Below are 21196 nucleotides of genomic sequence, written 5' to 3' on the forward strand. Positions count from 1 at the left end.
ATGTTTTTTCTGGTCATGTGGCATTTCTTGTCATTAATTATGATGGTGCTTCGGTTCCTTTTGCAGTGCAGATTGGTGGCTCTTGGGCCTCATCTCATTTATTATCACCCAAACACAAGCATATTTAATATACTTCCCCCTATTTTTCCTTTGAATTTCTTTTGTTACTTCAAGAAAATCTCAACTACCCATTATTTATGTAGCCTCTCGTTTTGAATTTGTACCCTTAAAAGATCACGTCATAGATCTTGTGCAGGCACAGCTAGGTGCAGTCGTAGGGATGGCAAAAGTCCCTATGTTATTGGGGTAAATTTTGATATTAATAATCTTTATTAATTTTTAAAGAATTAATGTATATATTAGAAACATAAGTACATATAATCTAGAAGCATAAATCAATCCTCATTTTAAAGCGGACAGATAAATTTTGTTCTATACATAGCAGTGAGGGAGGAATGGGACTGAATCTCTTGACTATATAATGATATGGGCCTCAATTGTTATAAAATAGATAACATGTTTGTTTGTATTTTGAAAATATATGACTGAATACTCAATTTTATTAGTTTTCCAAAATATTGGTTAATAATGTATAAAATTTAATGTAAATACAATTATAAATTTTTTAACAACTAGTAAAATTCTAAAAATACTTATTCTACACTTTCCGCACTGATGACCATTTAGGAAGTTGGAATGAAAATCTAAAAACCTACCGGTGTCGTTACGCTCGGCTCCATCGCCATTCCTATGAAGTTGTACATGATAGGATTAGTTTGGCTGCTTTCGTAACCATGTTACATGTTCTTGTCCAATGTCAACGACAGCCAATAGCCCATTAATTAAGAACCCTATCATGTGTTTCTCTTTGCTGCTAGTAGTTGTTTATCACGACGTTCACATCCTTACAGGTTTTGACTTCAATCTGTTAAGTAAATTTGATTTAATTATCATTACTTTCTCTATTTCAAAATAAGTAATTTGCTTGAAAGGAAAAATTAAGTGTAGACTAATGAAGTTTTAACCATCAACTCAACACAAAGTTGAGTCAGGAAGGATTCTATATAAAGTCTTGAGAGGATCTGTTGTTTATTGTGCTTGTGAAATCAATAATAAACCTTACTTTGTTATACCAACGCATCAGATGATATCTTAAGGGACAGGTAAAATCCTCTTATAGAATTACAGTGCGCAGCAACTGTGCAAGCCCACTTGTAATTCAATAAAATAGAGAGTAATCAAAGGTATGGTGTAGTATATTATCTTTGATAAAGAACCAACTAATATGGCATATTTTCTCAGACGAAATGATACCAAACTGCAGAACTACAAGACTTTATGAAAGGAAAGATATGGGAATAGATACACATACACAAAAAGGTCTTATATATCAAACTCATTTTCAAGTTTCTAATGATGACCCATCAACTTTACAGACAAATCTACTGTCCTTACTTACCATCAGATCAAAAACTAATCTAATCTACCTCCTTTGATTCTTTCTGTCCTTTTTAAATCATTTTCTTTTCTATCTTTTTACAATAAAACAAAACAGAGCCTCTATTCAATTTCTTTTCTTTGTATCATCCATTTCAATTTCAATTTCATTATCAGGAAATTTCCCGCTTTTTTCTTTTTCTTTTTCTTTGTTGAGCTTTCATATTCTAATTCCCTTCTCTTCGTACGAAATTCTCGGTGAAGCCACTAATCTTTCGTGCAAAGGATCACTTGCAAATCGTGACAAAAGTGAAGAATCTGAAGAGCAGAAAAAAAAGATTCAGTGTCTAAGAAAAACAAGATGATTTCACTAATAGATTAACAAAGAAACCATAAACAAATACATTTAATAATAATAATAATAATAATAATAAAGAAATGTACCTCTGGAACTAGAGTTAAAAGATTTCTTGCAATGCAGGATGGCACTTTGGATACCATCGTGTTGCAGGAGCAGCGAATCATCTCTCCTAGACACCGTCGACGGTGGAGCTACGGTGGATGCCGATTCAGATTTACTCTTTCCAAGATGTTTGCAGACAACCCGAATCCCTGCCGGAATGGTTCCCTGTTTCTCTTTCTTTGGTGAACTACAAAGTACAGTCGCCGGAGAAGATGACGGAGACGCCACTGATAATGACTCGCCTGAAAATCTGGGCTTTTCGGTTTGCTTTTTGGAGACTTTGATGTATAAGGGTTTGATTAATTTCAAGTACTTCTGAATCACTTCTTTAGAGAATCTTTTTGATGATTCCTGATCAGATAACGAATCATCAGAGATCTGCTTTCTCAAACTGTTATCTCTAGTGAAAATAGGGACACTAGCAACTTCTTTGAGCTTGAACTTAACAGTAAATAGCTTGCTTTCTTGCTTTTTATTGCTGTTCGTCGCAGTATCAAGAAATTCTGTTTCATGAGCTGCCATTGACCTTGATTTCTTGAACATGAGGACACGAAATCTTGGAGCTGATTTGAGTAAAGAGATAGGAGATTGAGGTTGTTTAGAAATGGGTTCAATGGGAAGGATCTTTCTTTTAGAAGGAAGGAGATGGTTATCAGTAGTAGTAGGAGACAAAGAAACAGTTGGTGGTGGAAATTTGTGCTCGGAATTGCCGGCTATGTTGGGTAAGCTACGGAGTGATTGATCCTTAGAGTCAAATCTGTTGCTATCAGTGCTGTCTATAGAGAGGGTGTTGTGTTTGGTCTTGCATTTATTGTTGTTGTCAAGATCAGGCACAGTAAGCTCCAATTCAAAGAAAGAGTCCTCTTCTTCATCAAACTCATAATCATCATCTGTTGTTGTGTCGACCACACTAGTTGCAATCTCGGTGGTGTCACTATTACCACCACTAGAGGGTCGTGGTTGGTGATCTTTGTTGCTGCTGTTGTTGTGGGTGGTGGGTCTCCAGAACTTGAGGAAGTACAGAGCTTCCATGGTATAGTGAAAAAGATAGAGAGACAGATAGACAAAGAGGAAGAGAAATAAAGATCGCTTGGCTTATATTTTAGGGTTTTGAGAGATGGGTTTTATAGTGGGTGCAAGAGAATGACGGAACGTGAGATAAAGACAGCTTTTGCACTTCGTTTTAGGCTTAATTTGTTATATATTGCAGCATTGAAAATGGCGTTTCAAAAATTACCAAAAGAAAAGAAAACAAATTACCCAAAACGAAAATGGCGTTTCAAATGACACACACAGAGACAGAAAGAGAGATAAGAGTAAGGTTAAGCTTTTTCTAAATTTCTTTTCCTGCTTTTGCAATGGAGAGAGAAAGAGATTTATAAAGAAAGAAAGGGAAGATTAAATTATACTAATAGATGCTAAAGAGATTGGAAAAACACTTATCCAGTCCATGTTATCATTTATTACATAAGAGTACCACATTTTTATTATTATAATATGACTATTATTAAAGTTATTTATTGTTACTGTCAATCAGACACTGAGCTTGTAATTGTACCCATGTGGGTTTTGGGGGTGTTTTTATTGTTAACAGGGGACGTGTTTACTTAGCTTACTTGCATATTACAGGCTTAAGCCGCAGTGCTGGGTGCTGGGTGCAGGGTTCTGACCATTCTTGGAGACTGGTTCTGAAGAGAGAGAGAGAGAGAGAGAGAGAGAGAGAGAAACTTGGTATAGAGTGTGGTATACTCTAATATATAAATAAAAGTTCACAGTTCAATTCAAAGCTCAGACAGTCATACAGTACAGATACGCTCTTACCATTGCAGAATTATTTTTACAGGACCCTTTTGAATTGCAGAATAACATTTTTCCCCACGCGCAGTCAATCCACATTCCACACCCAAATGGAATAACATTCCATTTCCATTTTCCTCATTTCACGATACAGAATTTCTTAAATTCTGTTTTCATTATCAGTTTCGTTAAATTTTTTAAATTTTACTTATTTTATAAGCTTTTTTTTTTTTTAAAAAAAAGAAAAAGTTTGAAACATGAGGCTTGATCATTAAAATAGTAGCGTAATGGCATTTCAAAAATTCAAATTTTTGTGGCCTACTTCTTTTTAATAATTTCCAAACATTATGATTTTTAACGGTGGGTTGGGTTAATATAAGTATCAATGAGCTCAAATATATAAGATTATACATTTGCTTTAACACTCATGATAGAAAGAAAAGCATGAATTATCTGGTTAAAGCCAATTGAAATGGGCCTATGGGAAAAGCTCTTAAAGTGAAATTGAAAGGCTTACACTTTTCTCAGAAGAGGGTAATGGACTCTCTCATCTCATGGGATTCAAAAAGTAAATGAGGAGGGTGATGGGAAACTTCCAAAAAGAGAAGAGAAAGCAAAATAAAAGAGAAAAAGGCCAAAAAGAAAAGACTCCGAGCCACAGAAAATAGGAAACGTAAGGTCATGTTACACTAGTTACATTTCAGAGAGAGAGAGAAATTAAAAGAAAACTTTAACTTTTGCAGATACTCTCAAAAGATCTGCTGCTGCTGAGTCTGAAATTGGGTTTTTTCCTTTTCTTAAAGAAAATTGGGTTCTTTCACAAGGCAAAGGCATTGGTGCAGCAGCTGGGTCACGCATGTCATATTGCTTTTGGACCCATGCTTTAAAGAAGAGTTCAAGTATTCAACCCCACTTTAGCACTGCAAAATTTTTATGCCCATATAACCCAAGTCTTTCCCAAAATAAAAGGTTTGACTTGTAAACATAACCCTTCTTTTATAAATATTATAGAAGTAAAAAATAAATAAAGCTACATAGTCAGTCCAAGGTAACAAAAAAAGAAAAAGAAAAAGGAATTGGTGCCTGCTGCCTAGAAATGGTTTACAGAGAAGTATATATTACCCAGTCAGTCTTCCTAACTTAATTATAAATGCATAGCTATTTGGTTAGTTCAGTTATTTTGAGTCCCTAGAACACATGCATCTCTGCCACAAAGGCACAAGCTATTCTGTGTACCAATTTTTATGTATAATAATTGCTACTAATGTATTTTGCATGAAGTTTTCTTCAATTCCTGGAAACTTTATTGATCATCAAATCATTCATGAAATAGTCATGTCTTGGGCCATGAGATGATATGATACTTCAATCTTAAATTTTATTGATTTTTTTTTTTAAATAAAATATAAAAAAAATTGATAAGAAAAATGGATCCACTGTGTGTTGTGGTATGCACGTCTTGCTCGAGCTGACAATTGTTACATACTCCACTGAAATTCAAAACACATTACTTATTATATTAACAAGTAAAAAACATGTACTCATATATATATATATATATATATATATATTAATAGAGAACTTGTCATATGGGTACCAAAGGTCATAATTTGTAAGATTCTGCACCCTAAATCAAAACCACAAACTTTGGGATTTCTTTGTGCTTGCTTTTTCTTTTAACTTTAAGGAGAGAAGGGTGTGGTGTTGCCCACCTTCATCCTTTTCCTTTTCTTTTTCTTTTTTCTTTTTTTTGCTTTTCAATATATATTTTGGCTGTATTGTTTTCATCTCAGGTGGGACGAAATAATAATAATAATAAAGTGGGATGCTAGTTAGTTCTTATCCAAATTTCTTATTTTTCAGAAAACATAAGATTGATACTCAATAGCGTATAGAGACTTTTTGTACTTTTTCTATATATGGGTTTTTGGTTTAGTTGGAGTTATTTTAATAATTCGCAAATGGATGGCTTGTGCCTTGTGGTCAGATTATTCCTCAAAAGAATTTTGTGCCTGTGGGGTCTATGTGTTTAGTATGCTTTAATTAGACTGACTAATCAATCGTATGACCTTACGTCCATAAAACAAATAACTTTATTTATTTAATTATAAATTGAAATCATACAAATTGTTATGAGTTTATATTTTTTTAATAATCTCTTTTACTAAAATAATATTTTTTTTTAAAAAAAGTACTCCAAACATCATAAAATAATTTATTTGTAAACAAAATAATAGAACATAAATTAATATTCGGAAATATTATCAACAGGGTATTTTTTGAGAAGAAAAACTTATTAGACAAAATAGAAATGAAATCCTACTGGACATACTGCCCAATATAAACCTTAAAAGGACTATAATCTAATTGGATCTGAACACATTAAATTGAAGTCCAATAATAGACAGAGCCTATTGCTGCTCAATCGCCATGGATCCAAAACCCATTCACAAATGGTCTGGGGAATTACTAAGGCAATCAGGCCCATATAAGACACCTACTCGATTTCTTGTTTTCTTTTACTTTTAGATGTTAACTGTGTAAATTGCCTACATCTGCAATTATTCTACCAACAGCAAAAGCATGCATCCATAGAAATACAGGAGCAGATAGCCTTAGCATGCAGCTGTCTTTCTCTGCTTGCTCAACTTCTAAGGCAAAGAACGAGGCAGCAGTAGCGGCCAATACTTGTTCAGGAATTTATTCCAGCAACTTATTCTTCCTAATTCACACTTTTTAACTCAATTCATTATGTTTCTTCAATCTTCCTTTTTCTCTTTTTTATTCTTAAAAGTTTAAGTTTATAGTTGCCAAATATTTTTCATGTTCCCACTTGCAGTCTGTCACCGCTAATTATTGGGCATTTCGGAGGATTTTATTTTGGTGGGCGTCCAAAGTCTTTAACTTTACGAGGAAGCCGAAGTACTAAATTAATTGACAGTTCCCAAGCCCAGGCTTACTAATTAGCCACAGAACCTAGGAAGGCAATAAATTGGGACATCCTTTCCGCAGATTGTGGGGAAACTGGTGCAAATGGGATCCCCCCGAATTAAAAAAAAAAAAGAAAGGAAACACCTGATTTATCAATTTCTGCAGTACATTAACAGGGGACATCATATTACTAATTATACTCTGGAATCGTGCTGAAGATCCATTAAAGTTGTAAATGCAGGCCAACAGAAGTAATTGAAGCTTCACATACTGTCAATTAGTTATTCTGATATCTACCAATGTGCCTGGGGTAGGCCCATAGCCTAGGAATAAATCCTTCATCAGATTCACTGTCACTGTCACTGTCAGATTCTGAAGAATATATAATTGATGATGAGCCGTTCAATAGATATTCAACAACCTGAAAGTGATGAATTCATGTGAAACTAGAGGAATCCAGCAATTAGGCTTCAGAAAATGGTACAAGACTGAATCTCGAGAAAACAAGCGTCTGCACATACCTGGAGAGGTGATACGGGCACAATTAGCTGATTTCCAGACTCTAGTCCATGATCTCCGTTACAGCATTTCATGTTATCTAACCAAACTATTGTTTCACATTGCATACAGTATCCTCTATTAGATGCTAATCTCTTGGATGAGTTGCCTGAAATACAGACAACAAAATAGAATAACTAGAATGACTACTAACTGACAAAAACAGAAACAAAAAAGTTTCATGATTTTTGACCGAGACCATGAATGCCTATGGAGAAGCAAATCGCCAGGCAGAGCTTCTGGAAGGAAAAATTTACCTGATGCTTATGAAAACCTTTAATGCACGAAGGGAGTTGCAGAACAAGAAAATCTACAATGATTAGAGATGATGCCAAGAGACAAAACTATGAATGAATTGTCATCGCAGATGCGCATAGACTTTTCATTGACAGCTTTGCTGGCTTGTTGATTTATCATGCTCATAATCTATAAGATGCCTGATCAACCTACCTACATATGCTCTTTTAAAGGCTTCTTTCCAGTCAATACTCGTTCTAGAGACCGTGTTCTCCTGCAAAAGAGCGAACTCCTTATCTTTGTCTTGCCTGCTATTCCGCAGCCCTCTAATCTTAGAAGAAGCAGGCTTCTTACTGAAAAAGATTGCATACTGAGACTCCCAAAGCTGGTTGTTGCTAGCTGCAAAATTCCAGGACCTTCACATAAGGCAACCAAAAAGGTCACGAGATGTTATGCGTTAGTGCATACTCATGATTGTAAACTTGTATCAAGATAAATTCAACCAGGTTGATGATTTAAGAAATGGTAGTAGAGGAAGGGGGTAAAAATTACCAGCAGACTAGCTCAACAGAAACTAAAGATTTCATGTCCAAGAAGCTGAAAATGTGAAGTAGAACATCTTGTGGCAATTCAATAGTACCTGAAATTGTACAAGGAAAGGAAGTATTATTGGCTTATGTGTTAGCAAATCAGACATTTAACATTCTTGATAACAGTTTCCTAACAACATGCTTACTGTCTTCCTCATGATGAGCTTTGCAACGTCGCTTATGAGCAATCTTTGCATGTTTAAATTCTTTAACAGCCAAATTTCTCTTCTGTTTTGGAAGCACAGCCTCTGCACTCTGAAGTAGGAGATGAGCTGCTGAAACAGCGCCACGGGTCTGCATTCTAAATTCGAGTTTGAACAATACCCTTATTACCCACTAATCTAAAAACCAAATAGATGCCATTAAAATTCTGAAACATAGGTTACAAAAATTCATATTAATTTCATTTGCAGCACCTAAACCATCGAGCTTTGCGCAAATTCGAATTATAAATAAAAAAGAAAAAGAAAAAAACCTGGATGGAGACAATCAAGAGATAGAAAAGGCGACTTACTGAGGAAGAAGACGAAAGGCGGAGAGGGTGTCTTGAAAGACGATAGATTGGAGATTCTTAGGGAGTTCGTTATAAGCTTCTCCTAGAATCAAGCTTAAATCTTTGCAGGCTATTGGATAATGGTGGATTCTTGACATTGCCTGTTTAAACCCTAGCTTTTGGTATCTTTCCATTGAATTTGACATTTTGGGATTGCAGCATAAAGAAGAGAAATTAGGAGAGAGAGATATCACCCACTTATAAGCTATTGATTAATAAAAGAATGCCAAGAGTTTGCTATTGGGAAAAACTCTTAGCTTTAAATAGTCCATCTTTTAGGTTATACTTAAATTTTTATAAGATAATAAAATTTTTATTCTCATAGATTATGATTATGATTATGAAGTAACAGTGTTCCAGTCCAATGAAATTCACATCAGGAAGCTGGTTTTATGTTGGGTTCTGCCTAGAAGCAGCCAATTGTTGCGTGATTAGATTTGTGCAGGTGGTTGTAGTTTTGAATCTCAAATAATCAAATTTCCACCAAGGGAACATAAAATTCTACAAGAGTACGAGGAAGTATCCTAGTTTATATAGTACAAAGAGTAATTTACAAATGCCTACTCTATTCTTGTTCACAGAATGCATATAATCTAACAAAACCCAATAAAAGGTTCTTTTCAAATTCCACAAACCCATATGCATTCTCCAAATACCACACGTTCTTAAGAATATATATAATTACAATAAAACTGTGGTGTGAAATGGCCTTAGGATGGCCTAACAGATATCCTCTCTTGTTTTCATGAAATTACAGAGAATCACATTTTCTGAATACACCTTGCACTATACTACAAGCTCAGCTGGAATTGCCAGAATGTCTTTCCAGGAATGTGCTGCTGCTTTCTTTCTGTTCATTGATGCACTGTTGTATGCCTGAGGCAATAACATTTTACTCGCAGGGAAAAGGTTTTTTGAACTTTGACCTCCTTTTCTATTTAGATGAGCCATTCATAATATGATAACTTTCTACAGTCTAGAGGAAGTAAGTTAACTGTTGCTTCTTCCTTGAACCTCCTTCTCCGTACAAATCATTCCATTGCTTTAGTTCATTCATTATTGATCCCTCAGATGCGAAACTTGCAGCAACCTGTGTAGCAGCATTTATTTAGAAATATCCACTAAAAGAGTTCAAGTATGCATAAGCACACTTATGCATGTTCAGTTACTTGAAAGACTTGAATTTGCATTGAATCTACCTGATTTTTTGCTTGCCGCATGTCTTCCATGTTTAATGGCCTCAGAGTAATTACCGGTTCTTCTTTATCTTCTTCTTTTTTACTTGAAGTATCTTCTGAGCTTGTGGCTTCTTCAGCTTTCTGCTTTTTTGCCTGTGAAAAGGTCATTGGAGGAGGACATTCAGCAGACAGGAAATCAGAATATAAACATACAGTATCAAGAGTCAATTAAGACAGTGGAAACCAAAAACATCTTTGAGGGAAACTATCTTACTTTATCTTTTAATCTCTCTTGCTGTATTAACTCCCTGACAGGTCGATAAGCTGCCGTCACACATAAGTTCTGTTTACATGTAGCAGATGTCGCTAGGTGATTACAAATTGAGGATTAATTTAACGAATAGCATGAGTATTTGAGCAAAGAAAAACAAGTGAATAAACCTTTAGGTCACTTCCACTATATCCTTCTGTAATGGTTGCAAGCTCCTTGAAGTCCAGATCTTCGGTTTTCTCTTTTGCCAGGAGAGTTTTCAAGATCATCTCCCTGTTCTCAATGGATGGTAGGCCAACCATGATTCTGCTCAAAACAAGAGGCATGAGAGTAGTTAGCAAGCACAAAACAGCATAAGTTCATTCAAAATAGCATATGGAAACAGGATTAACTAGAAGAGTAGTTTAGAGTGGTCAACAGTTAATAATGGCAGAAAGGAGAAAAGTGCTTTGCTTATGGCGTTATGCTCTGCTGAAGGCCAACCCAAGCGGGAAGTAAGTTCGCAAAGAGTCTTGTGGAAAGAAAATGCATGGTATATATTTATGAAGATATAGCTTCTCCAAAGGAATATTTGTGCAACACTGATAAAGAATAAGGGAAGGAGAAAATAAAAAAAATCATACCTGCGCTCAAACCGCCTAATAATTGCTTCATCAAGGTCAAATGGCCTGTTGGTTGCAGCAAGAACAAGAATTCGTTCACCAGGTTTTGTCAACAGCCCATCCCAATGCGTCATGAACTCGTTCTTAATCTTCCGCATGGCCTCGTGCTCGCCAATTCTAGTCCGTTGCCCAAGCATGCTATCAACCTCATCAACAAATATGATGGTTGGAGAGACCTTTGCAGCAAGTGAGAATAATGCTCGAACATTCTTTTCATCTTCACCGAACCATTTTGAAGTGATGGTAGACATTGAGACATTAATAAAGCTTGCTCCAGCTTCATTTGCTATGGCCTTGGCTAGCATTGTTTTTCCTGTGCCTGGAGGCCCAAATAGCAGTATGCCTCTGCAAGGCTTGAGAAGTCCACCTTTAAAGAGATCTGGTCTTCGAAGAGGGAGCATGACAAGCTCCTGAAGTGATTCTTTAATTTCATCCATGGCACCAATATCTGCAAATGTCACTCCAATCTCATTTGCAGGGATAACCTCTGGCCTGATGCGTTTCTCGAACTCATTGTCAGGAGGAACTTCCTGCAAGAAGCAACGATGCACCATTAGCAAGGCAACTAAAATCACATGACCTCCATATTCTGAAGTTTGGCTTCGGCTTACAGGTGTTTTAGCTGGAACTGCATTTTCCCCATCCTTCTTTGCTCCAGGAACAGATATTTCGCCTTTATTATCAGCTGCTGGGATTTCGGACTTTGACTCAGTCTTTGCACCAACAGCCCCTTCACCTTCAATTTCCTACAATTTGTGAAATGGGAGAGATATCAATGCTATTGTACCAACAAATCCCTTACTGTTATGGCCAAACCATAAAAAATAATAAAGGACAAACCTTGCCAACTTCACCATTCGTCTCCAGTTTCAGAGTATCTTTCCCACCACTTTTGCCTTCTTGAAATATACTTAATCCGTGAGACAAGCTGCCCCGCACATGAAGTTGAAACCAAACTATCTTTAATTTGTTTAGAAAGGAGCTAATGAGTGGATTATGAAATAGAAAAGTCAGTATCTACCTCTTAGATGATATAACAAGCTTTCCATTTCGGTATTCTGGGTGTTTATTATTCATTAAATGGTATGATATTGCTGATACAACGATTTCTTCTATGTAATTGCTAATAACCATTGTATCTGCGTGGCAAATTGAACCCAAATCATCACACTCAATATCATTTGCTGCAAGGACCTCAACAATGTGGTTTTTGTTATCTTGAAACTGAATCATTTTCATGTCCTCTTCCAGCTGTGTTTTCCAACTGACAAGATGAGTCTCGTCTTCTGGTGGTTTGATCTCAATATTGTATGGGAATAACATAGTCAGTCTCTCATCCACTTCTCTGCAATCATCTTCATGGTCTACCATACGGGAACCTAGTATCAAAACCGAACCTGACAGTCTCTTCAAGAATTTACTGAACAAGCTGTATATCCTTTCTGATCGGAGGAGAATCTTCTCAACGTCCCTGAGGTATAAAATGACAGAACTTCTTTCTGATATTGAAATCAAAACCTGCAAGAGTAACAAGAAACTGACTCTTAATGATCAGGAAACTGAAATAATTAGCTATACGCTGATTACGTGGCATGTGAAAACTGGACCATCGTTTTAAAATAAAAACAATTATTACTGATGATATAACCTTGTAAAGCGCTTGCAGAAAGAGCTTCTCATCAAAACACCAGCTGTTTCCACGCTTCAGGGAAGCTGATAAGAGAAGAATCCCCAATGAGCGGTCAATCTATTAGTAACACAGTGATGCAGATGAAATTAAAGGCTTCACTTGACTTGTACATTACTTTCTGTAAGAGAATGTCCCCAAGATATCTTATTAACACGGACATGGAAGTTATCCAGTTCTAACCAACTTTTGTGTATTTAGTCTTCTAATAAACAAATAACTGAGCTTGTACCCACATACGAATATTTAATAATGTCTATAATCAGGTTAATTTATGGATTTCGTAGGATATGAAACAAATAAATTCTGAGGTGTAACCTGGATTTGTGGAAGTTGATTGGGAGGAAATGCTACTAATATCAGAGGCAGCAGAGGCGTTTCTACGAAGTTTGATATGATTATTAAAACCTTCCATAGCCCTGCAATACACAAAGATATTACTTGGTAGGTTCAGAACTAATAAACACCCATCTCATCTCACTGGAACTTCAATCCCACAATCACTGCATACGCAGCAAATATATCTGTATTATGCAAATAGTATTTGAAGGTATAGAAGATACCTTGATTTTATATCCAAATTACTGTTTTGCCGATGTAATGTGCCTATAACAAAATTCTAGATTAGAGGCATTGTCAAGAAAACTAGTATTAATGAACGGAACGACCAAACACAAATTAAATAACCAAAAGCAAAACTAAACTGGCATAATGCTTTAGCATAACAGAAGAATTAAAAGCAACCACGACAGTGAGATGTGGAAATCTCGACAGGCATTACAGCTTCGAGAAAATACAGAAAACAATAAAAAGTAGTAAATGAGAAGGCTGTGGAACTTCTTTGTTAACTTTCGTACCTCTTATTTCTTCTCTTGACGGGAGGATTGAGAAAGAACCAAGCAAACTGGACATTCGCTCAAATGTCACCTCTGAGATAGACCTCTTGAAAGACTACAGTGACAAGCAATGGAATCAAAATATTGAAAACCACTCAGCAATTCGCTATTATCTCAGACTGAATTATAAATGTGCTACTAAACAACTCATGAATTACATAAGAAATTAATAGTTGAGGAAGCATAACATCAAACGAGAAAACATAATTAGATGGGAGGCTTACAGATTCTTTTTTAGTGCATCCATATTTGCTTTGGATCTGTGGCAGGAAAAACATTAACAATATTAGGAAACAGCTATAGCACTTGAAAGGCATGCCAGTAGACATGTGAAGATCTGAATGCTCACCTTTATGGAGAAATCCGCAACATCCAGCAGCAACAACTTCGACTCAAAGTAATGTGCTGAAGCCTTGGCGAGCATTTGCTGGTAAAGTTCTTCAGAAGATGAAATCACAATAGAATAAGGTTACAAATCAACTTCAAAGATTATACTATACTCCAATGTAATGTAGAATTATAGAACATGTTTCCCGCTTGCATACCAGCTGGTCCTGAGAGCAAAATAGCTCTACTAGCAGGCGAAAGGTTCCGGGTGTGCTTGGAAACATCTGAGTGCTTTAAATGGATATATGCAGCACTTGTCAATGAGACTCGAGTTATATCACTGCAGATATCCAATTTATCAGAATGTAAACCTCGAAATGAAATTACTCCAATAAAACATAAAGTAACTTTTAAAATTGCTATGGATATGTTACTAGTTGGATTATTCAAAAAAATGTCATGGAAGTAGTTCATACAAACACTAAAATGCAGGCTCTTAGCTTCACGCCAACCTCAAATTCTATTATCTCCAACAATCCATTAAAGGGTAAAAGTCAAAATGATATTAACAAGAATCAGGTCCAATTATAATCAATAACCCAAATACATTCACATAAGACACAGAAACTTTGAAAAATGACAAACTAAATGAAAAACAGATTCAAGCCTATCAGCAAGTACGGACATGCGGTCGTAAATTTTTTATCAAATATTAAGAATAAAATATTAGCATTATTAGGAATTCTTCACTTTCCAACTTGAAATCAATGGAAAATGAAGTTATCTTATAGATTTTGAACAGAAAGAGGGAGTTGAATTCAAAGTCAATAACAAATAAGCAGAGATCATGCAGTGTTTACTTTAATATTTACAGGGACAAAAAGCTGAAAGTATGAGAAAACCCCAATAATTAAAACCCAAACGGCAAACTTTTTTTGGAAAAAAGAAAAGACAGGAGTATTATGAGCATGTGCAGAGAATACCGCCAAGCCAGAGCATTTGCCAGATAATTGTTCTTAATAAATAATAACACCATAAAATACAACTGTCTATATGTTGAGATCTTATGAACATAAAAAAATAAATAATAATAATAATAATAATAGAGACCAAAAATTAATCATTTAAGAAACAGAAAAAGATAACCATGATTACCTGAGGTAGTAAGGAAACTCGTCAAAGGTGACCTTGCTGTTTCTGCCATCAAGAACCTGTCTCATCAACTCTTGTTCAATCTGCTCAGCAGTGACATCTTCTGAAGAACCATTACCATTACCCCATCTACTCATGCTTTGCCCAGATGCCAATCCTAACCCCACACCAACGCCTACTCCTACACTCAACGCAGACAACAGGAAATGCTTCTGCTCCATCTCTCTTCTTCTCTTTTTCTATTATCTCTCTTTCTTTTCCTTTTGTGTCTTCTTTCAAACCAAGAACACCAAGAAAGGTACTTAAACCTCAAGCTTCTCCAATAAGACGTGATCAAGAAAAAGTTATTTCACCCCCACAACCATGTATAAGCCTACTTCTTTTTTAGGTAAACAAAAGAAAAAGAAGCCAAGATTCAAAGGGTTATGAAGGATTTTGCAAAAGGGAAGATGGATAAGAAAAAATATTCGAGAATTATCAGAATCCAATCAAAATATTGATTAACTCCTTTATTTTTTTTTAGGGGACAAAGAAAATCTGGGAATGTGAATGAAATGGGACTTAAGAATAGAACGTTGTTGTATAAGCTTTTCGACAGGTATGACTTAGAGCTTATGTGGTCTGGCCCTCTCCAACTATTTATAGCATGCTCTACTAATGGACGTTAATTGCTAACCGGGAAAAACTGAATTTTTTGATTTCCTTTTTATTTTTATCTTTTCTTACTTAGCTTTTTTGACTTACCCGGACCGTCTAATCTTGGTTTTCTTTTCTTTCTCGTCTCCTTTTCTTTTAAAATTTTCTTGGTCGGTCTCTTCTTTTCTTTTCCTGCTTTTCTGTTTGGTGGTTTCTTCCTCCTTCCTTTTCTATATTTTATGCAATAGTAATACTTACTTTCTTTTGCCTTTGCAGCTTTCATTTCTATACTCTTTTCTGTTTTAATTATGTTTTTTTTTTTAGATTATAATAATATAGAGTAATCCCTCAAAATTATAGCTTTCGAGTCACATGAATTATGTTGTTCTTGCAAATCATTTGAGCACAGTTTTGATTTTTATTATAGTACATAACTTGATTAAATATCATTATATGAGTTGTGCTGTTTTTCTTTTAATGTTAGATTATTATGATGCCAGCTCCCTGGTCATCAGAAATTATTATTATTTTTTCTTAAAAAATAAAAGTGTAACTACTTAATAATGTATATAAAGAGATGTTTTCTATTTGGGTGGGGGCTAAAAATATAAACCTGAGGGTTGGATCGTTTGATTTATCAATTATTTCTTTCAAGAATTTATGACTGTTACTAAATAGTTAATTATCAGCATCATGTAAGGAAAAAGAACAACACATGATGTCTTGCGAATAGAATATAATGATCAAAATATCATTACTATGCAGTTAGAGGATTAAAGCTCTGACGATCCTCTTTGAGATCTAAATATTTAAGCTGTAGGAAACAAGAACAATATTTTTATTATGTTAGCTATTAATGTCAAAAAGAAAATCCTTTTTAAGTTAATTGGAAGGCCAATTATTGAGCTTCCACTTAAGGGTTTGCTGCCAGTTTATAAGCGAGGGGTTGTATTTATCCCTTTATAAATAAAGATTAGAAAGGATATGTATTTGAGATAAAATATAACAAGGGTTCTTGCATGGCACAGAACCATTTAATTATATGTCCAATGGGTTTGACCGACTTTTGACGTCCGAGTACACAGTGGTCCAAGTCACAATTCACAAGCAATTTACAAAACAGAATAAACCAGACATGTACCTGTGTGTGTGTTTTGATTGCGATTGATATTGAAGCACCATGATAGTTGCTCCACCATTATAATTTCTTTATGCTTTTTTCTTTTCTTGAGAAAAATAAAATACAATGGCTAGATGCATCGTAATGAAAGGTGTGTAAGTCAGTAGCTATCTAGCGAGAGGGAGAGGCAGTAAAGTGAGTCCATCACCACATAATTGCAGGAGAAGCAAAGCTGATTTTCACTACTTTAACTACAGCTATACTCACTTTCTTAGCTATCATGCCATGTTTTTTAAAGCAGGTAAATCAGGAAAACTAAGTCAATAAATAATTAAAAATTCTCACTTTACCACGCATCTTTCTGTCGATAAAGATAATCTTTTTTATAATTATTTATATGTAAAGGGAGGTTGCATATTAATTATAACTAAAACCCTCCGCATACTTACCACATAATTTCTCATGAGTTTAGAGATAATCAAAGAAAATTACTCAAAAATTATACTAATTTAAAACTAAACTAATCGTCTAAATAGAGATTACGAAGAAAACATTAAAAATAGTACTAATTTAGTTGTAGGGTAAATTTCTCCAGTTTTAACGCAATTTAGTTGTAAAGCTTCACTTTCTGATCCTCTGATTACCTAACTTCTAGTTTCATATTCCAAGAGATAAAAATCAGCTGACTTGGAGTAAAGTGGAAACATTTTAAGAACACATGTCATGTGAAATGTGGCATTTGATGCCATATATGATTACTCAAGTGATTACAAAAAATTTATATTTTAATATAAAATAATTATTGAAACTTTATATTTCACTTATATATTGACGTTTCAACTAATTAGGAAGCTGTTTTAAATTGATTACTTAATTTATTGAAATTAAATGAACTGAATTTATAATAATAATGGTTGAACTTAGGATTAAGAAGAAAGATCTAAAAGTCAATTAAAATAGAGGAGAAACCAATAAGGAGATTATAGGGTAGGAACGTAATAAATGCAGAAATAGGATAGTAATAAAAATGTGATGTCTGACATATCTAATTCCTCATTAAAATTTGAAGTGAGACTTTCGGTGCAATAAAAATAGAAATTAATAATAAAAAAATTTAAAATCAAATTGTATGAAATTGCAAAGTTCGGTTGGGAGACCTTTTCAATAATTTACTGATGTATTTGGTCATTGCTTTACAGGGCAGCACATAGACAAGTCCAAAGAAAAGAAAGGTTATTTGCACGTTTCGACTTTGCTTTAAATTAAACACATACGCCCTTCCACGCCATTGTCAATGCACCACCACAGTTTCATACATAATTTATTCTTTCAAACATTATTATAATAATTAGCTTTACTTATTTATGTGTGGTCAAAAAAATAATTAAAGAAAAATAACTATTCAGCCTCGAAATGAAAATTGTAATCAATCGGAAAGGCCAAAACTAACTTTGAAACGCATGGCCATTGATGCATTCCTTATCAGAAAAGAAAAGAAAAGAGTTATATAGTTGGCGGCTGCTGCACCAAAAAGAAAGTGTAACTAGACAAAACAATGACGGCCCCTACCACCAAACCACGCATCATGCAACACCGCAGAACCCTCTCTTTTTTTCTTTACCTTCATTTGGAATGTATTTCCATTTCAAAACCTTTTTCTAATTTTCTGAGATGACAGTCGAGATTGTTTCTATCTGTTGCCGCTGCACTTTCTACATTTTAGATTATCCTAGTTTTCTGAAATAATAATCTCATATCACATACAGATGGAGTTCCATTATTATTATTATTTGCTTTTTTAGATTACCTTACTCTAAGGTTTGCTGCGTGTTCCTAAAGTAATTGCTTGTAATTTGGTCAAAAGCATATCATTATATAGATAAGCAGACCCGCTTAACAATAAATTAACCTTCTGAATTAATTAATAAGTGCAGCATTCTTTTGCATATTATTTTTAGAGTTGTTTTATTTTTATTTTTATTTTGGGGTCATGTGCAGGCTTTTTCTTTACAGTGCTGTTGTCAGAGAGGCATTTGAATGTTTTCTTTGTTTTGTAGGAGGAGAGCATATATCACTGCATTACAGCTAGAGGAATTCCGGCCCCTCTCCCTAAATTGAATTTCACTGTTTAACTAATTAAGGTGTAATGGGGATACTTTAATTCTCCCAAAATACCCCAGAGATGAATTATTAGAAATCAGCTGCCCAAGTAATCATCTATTTATATATCAATTAATTAAAAGACATGCACATGTGATGAAAATAGGCTGCACAAATTGCGAAACCCTCATTTGTCTTTGATCTTCTTTTTATTGTCTTTTACATATTATTTTATTCTTAAACATCAGCAAGAACGGGAGGGACACTATTCTACTCCATGCAATCTGACAAAGAACAAGCCACCCTTGCAAGAAGGTGAGCAGCTTTATTCATAGATCGCTCAACAAATCCAAACAGCGCATTATTTAATTACTTTTTTTTTTTTTTTTCTGTTTTCTCCTATTAAATTGTAAATGCATCCATGATTGTTGTTGGATTACACTGTACAAAAATAATATGATATTTTGCGGGCATGTCATGAGACTATGTAATGCAACTCAAAATTAAATTAAATTTAATTCAGATGGATATGCATACGCTATATGAACCTGTTTTCTTGGATTTGAAGAACTTGGCTATTATGGTATGCTATTTTACTTTTTTACCTTTTATTCATTAAAAAGCCATCTTTTCCTTATCATTCACCGGTATTGATGAGAGTTAATTACTTTTAGCTAAAAAAATTAGTTAAAATGTTCGTGCGCTATTGACATTGCTTAACTTTTTTTTTTTTTTTTTTCCATCTCACATCCCTTTATTGGTTTAGTTAGGTACTGAAAGAAACCAGAATTAGTAGTAGTAATACTATATTTTGATGCTCCAAACATGTGGTAGCAACAGCAACTGGGATTTATATAAAGTTTCCTAGGAGGGAATCGGACTTGAATGTTTGTAGGAAAGTCTGGCCTTTGTGAGGACAGCAAATCTTAATATTTGTAATATTTGCAAAGGATGAAATTTTTGGATTCGAACCAAAACCAAATTCTATCCTTGGATACCCAAAATAGTTGGAATTGATTAGAGGATTGCACATAAATAAAAGATGAGTGGAGTGGCTGCAAAGTGTGATTAAGGAGGGATCAAGGCTATAATATACCTTTAATTAAAGTAAACTAAGCACTCGTCTAACCACCTACCTATTAAAGTTGACATCATTGAGGAAGAAGAAAGATCAATCTCTTAGTGATTTTGAGTGTGCGATATTGAAATTTGCTTTTGGAATTATATATGCACATACACATTTATTTTAGCAGAAAAAGAAGCTTTTTAGAAATGATGGGTAAAAGAGATTTTTGTATTTTTTTTTTAAAGAAAAAAAAAGAAAAAGAAAGTATCAGTGGCATTGCGTGTAAGCCACAAATAACAACGTGGCCAAGAGAAAAATCAAAACAAGAGCATGTGATGCTGAGGTGGAAAAGGGCCTCAAGGACAAAGGGGTAGATGCTGTTTTTATTCTCTCTCTCTATCCAACTAATTTTTATTTTCTCGTTCTTTTACAATTTTTTATTTAAAAAAAAAAAAAAAAAGGATTCTCTTATTATGGATCTTTCTTTTCGATAGCTTGATAAGAGCTCTCACTGCTCACTTTTCTTTCTGAAATAACTTTTTCTTTTTCTTTTTGGCAGACTGTAAATAAAATCTTCAAAAACCATATCTTCTAATGCAATTTGCCTCTCATTGTTCATTGTTCATAATGGACCCAACAAATCTGCATTTGTAGCCGGGGGAATTGCATAGATCCCCACACACTCATTATCAAAGACAACAGCATACATATAGTATCAGTTCTACAATCTTAACAAATATAAAATAAATAATTTTGAGAAAGAATCCGATGAAAGATTGTTTTTCTCTATTGTCATCAGACTTACACTTTTTTTCTCTTTTCTTTTGTATGATTTTCTTCATATGCTTTGTCACTGTTTTTGTTCTTTTTTTTTTTTTAGCGTACATTCGGTTATTTTTTAAAAAATATTTCTAAAATCAAGGAAATTACGGTGGTTCTTATTCTTGTATATAAAATTTAAACTACAGTTATTTTAGTTAGATATTATGTTAATAAATTGAATAGATTAATTATATATGGAATTGAATAATAATTTTGAAATTCATTTGCATATTCCATGCAGAATTTTCGTTTCTAATATCATTGTTCATATGTACTTTTGTCGTTTGTTGGAAATGTCGGAGCTCATGTCAGGAGGAGCCTATACATCCACTTGTCGCCCATTTAACAAAGAAAAAGAAAAGCATTGTACAAACCCTTTTACTGCGTTGCTAAGTAACAAGAAAAAGTAAAAAGTAAAAAGAAAAAGAAAAAAAGGTGATTAGAAGAACCAGTTGCAAGAAAAGTGAAAGAAACAACCAAAAAGTTTATCTTTTGGTTAAAAAAACAAAACAAGAAGTTTAACTTTGTTAAAAGCCATCTAAATTACCTACGAGTTTTTGGCTAATAAATAAAACTTTCCATTTGGAGAAAGTTCGAATCTTTAAGATTTGGACACAAACCAAGATCCTCCACCAGCAGCCAATAAGATTTCATACCCATTAAATCTAGCCGTTCATTCATGTGATCCTTCTTTACAAAGGGGACAAAATGCT

The 21196-nt window shown here is 34.3% G+C and overlaps 3 protein-coding genes across 4 annotated transcripts; all 3 read right to left on the reverse strand.

Annotated features, from left to right (window-relative positions):
• Positions 1-1353: 1353 nt before the first annotated feature.
• LOC8277072 (membrane-associated kinase regulator 5) lies at positions 1354-3252 on the reverse strand. Its single transcript, XM_002513579.4, has 2 exons — positions 1882-3252; positions 1354-1755 (listed from the first exon to the last, which is right to left on the reverse strand). The coding sequence occupies exons 1-2, from the start codon at positions 2930-2932 to the stop codon at positions 1658-1660; spliced, it is 1149 nt and encodes a 382-aa protein (XP_002513625.2). The 5' UTR covers positions 2933-3252; the 3' UTR covers positions 1354-1657.
• Positions 3253-6758: 3506 nt separating this feature from the next.
• LOC8277071 (F-box protein At5g52880) lies at positions 6759-8869 on the reverse strand. 2 transcript variants are annotated; one of them, XM_002513578.4, is made up of 6 exons: positions 8528-8848; positions 8160-8314; positions 7976-8063; positions 7637-7839; positions 7150-7295; positions 6759-7049 (listed from the first exon to the last, which is right to left on the reverse strand). In XM_002513578.4, exons 1-6 carry the CDS (start codon positions 8710-8712, stop codon positions 6906-6908), a joined length of 921 nt encoding a protein of 306 aa, XP_002513624.2. In that variant the 5' UTR covers positions 8713-8848; the 3' UTR covers positions 6759-6905. The 2 variants fall into 2 exon arrangements, with proteins under 2 accessions (XP_002513624.2, XP_048229146.1); XM_048373189.1 differs by lacking the exon at positions 7150-7295 and having other exon boundaries at positions 6759-7149; positions 8528-8869.
• Positions 8870-9155: 286 nt separating this feature from the next.
• On the reverse strand, positions 9156-15844 carry LOC8277070. Its single transcript, XM_002513577.4, has 16 exons — positions 14743-15844; positions 13806-13927; positions 13610-13698; positions 13485-13520; positions 13222-13315; positions 12928-12970; positions 12683-12783; positions 12326-12390; positions 11699-12195; positions 11518-11605; positions 11289-11423; positions 10639-11207; positions 10186-10321; positions 10019-10087; positions 9766-9897; positions 9156-9656 (listed from the first exon to the last, which is right to left on the reverse strand). The coding sequence occupies exons 1-16, from the start codon at positions 14958-14960 to the stop codon at positions 9543-9545; spliced, it is 2508 nt and encodes an 835-aa protein (XP_002513623.1). The 5' UTR covers positions 14961-15844; the 3' UTR covers positions 9156-9542.
• Between the last annotated feature and the right edge of the window lie 5352 nt (positions 15845-21196).

The sequence above is a fragment of the Ricinus communis genome, chromosome 4, assembly GCF_019578655.1.
Source record: "Ricinus communis isolate WT05 ecotype wild-type chromosome 4, ASM1957865v1, whole genome shotgun sequence".
NCBI lineage: Eukaryota > Viridiplantae > Streptophyta > Magnoliopsida > Malpighiales > Euphorbiaceae > Ricinus > Ricinus communis.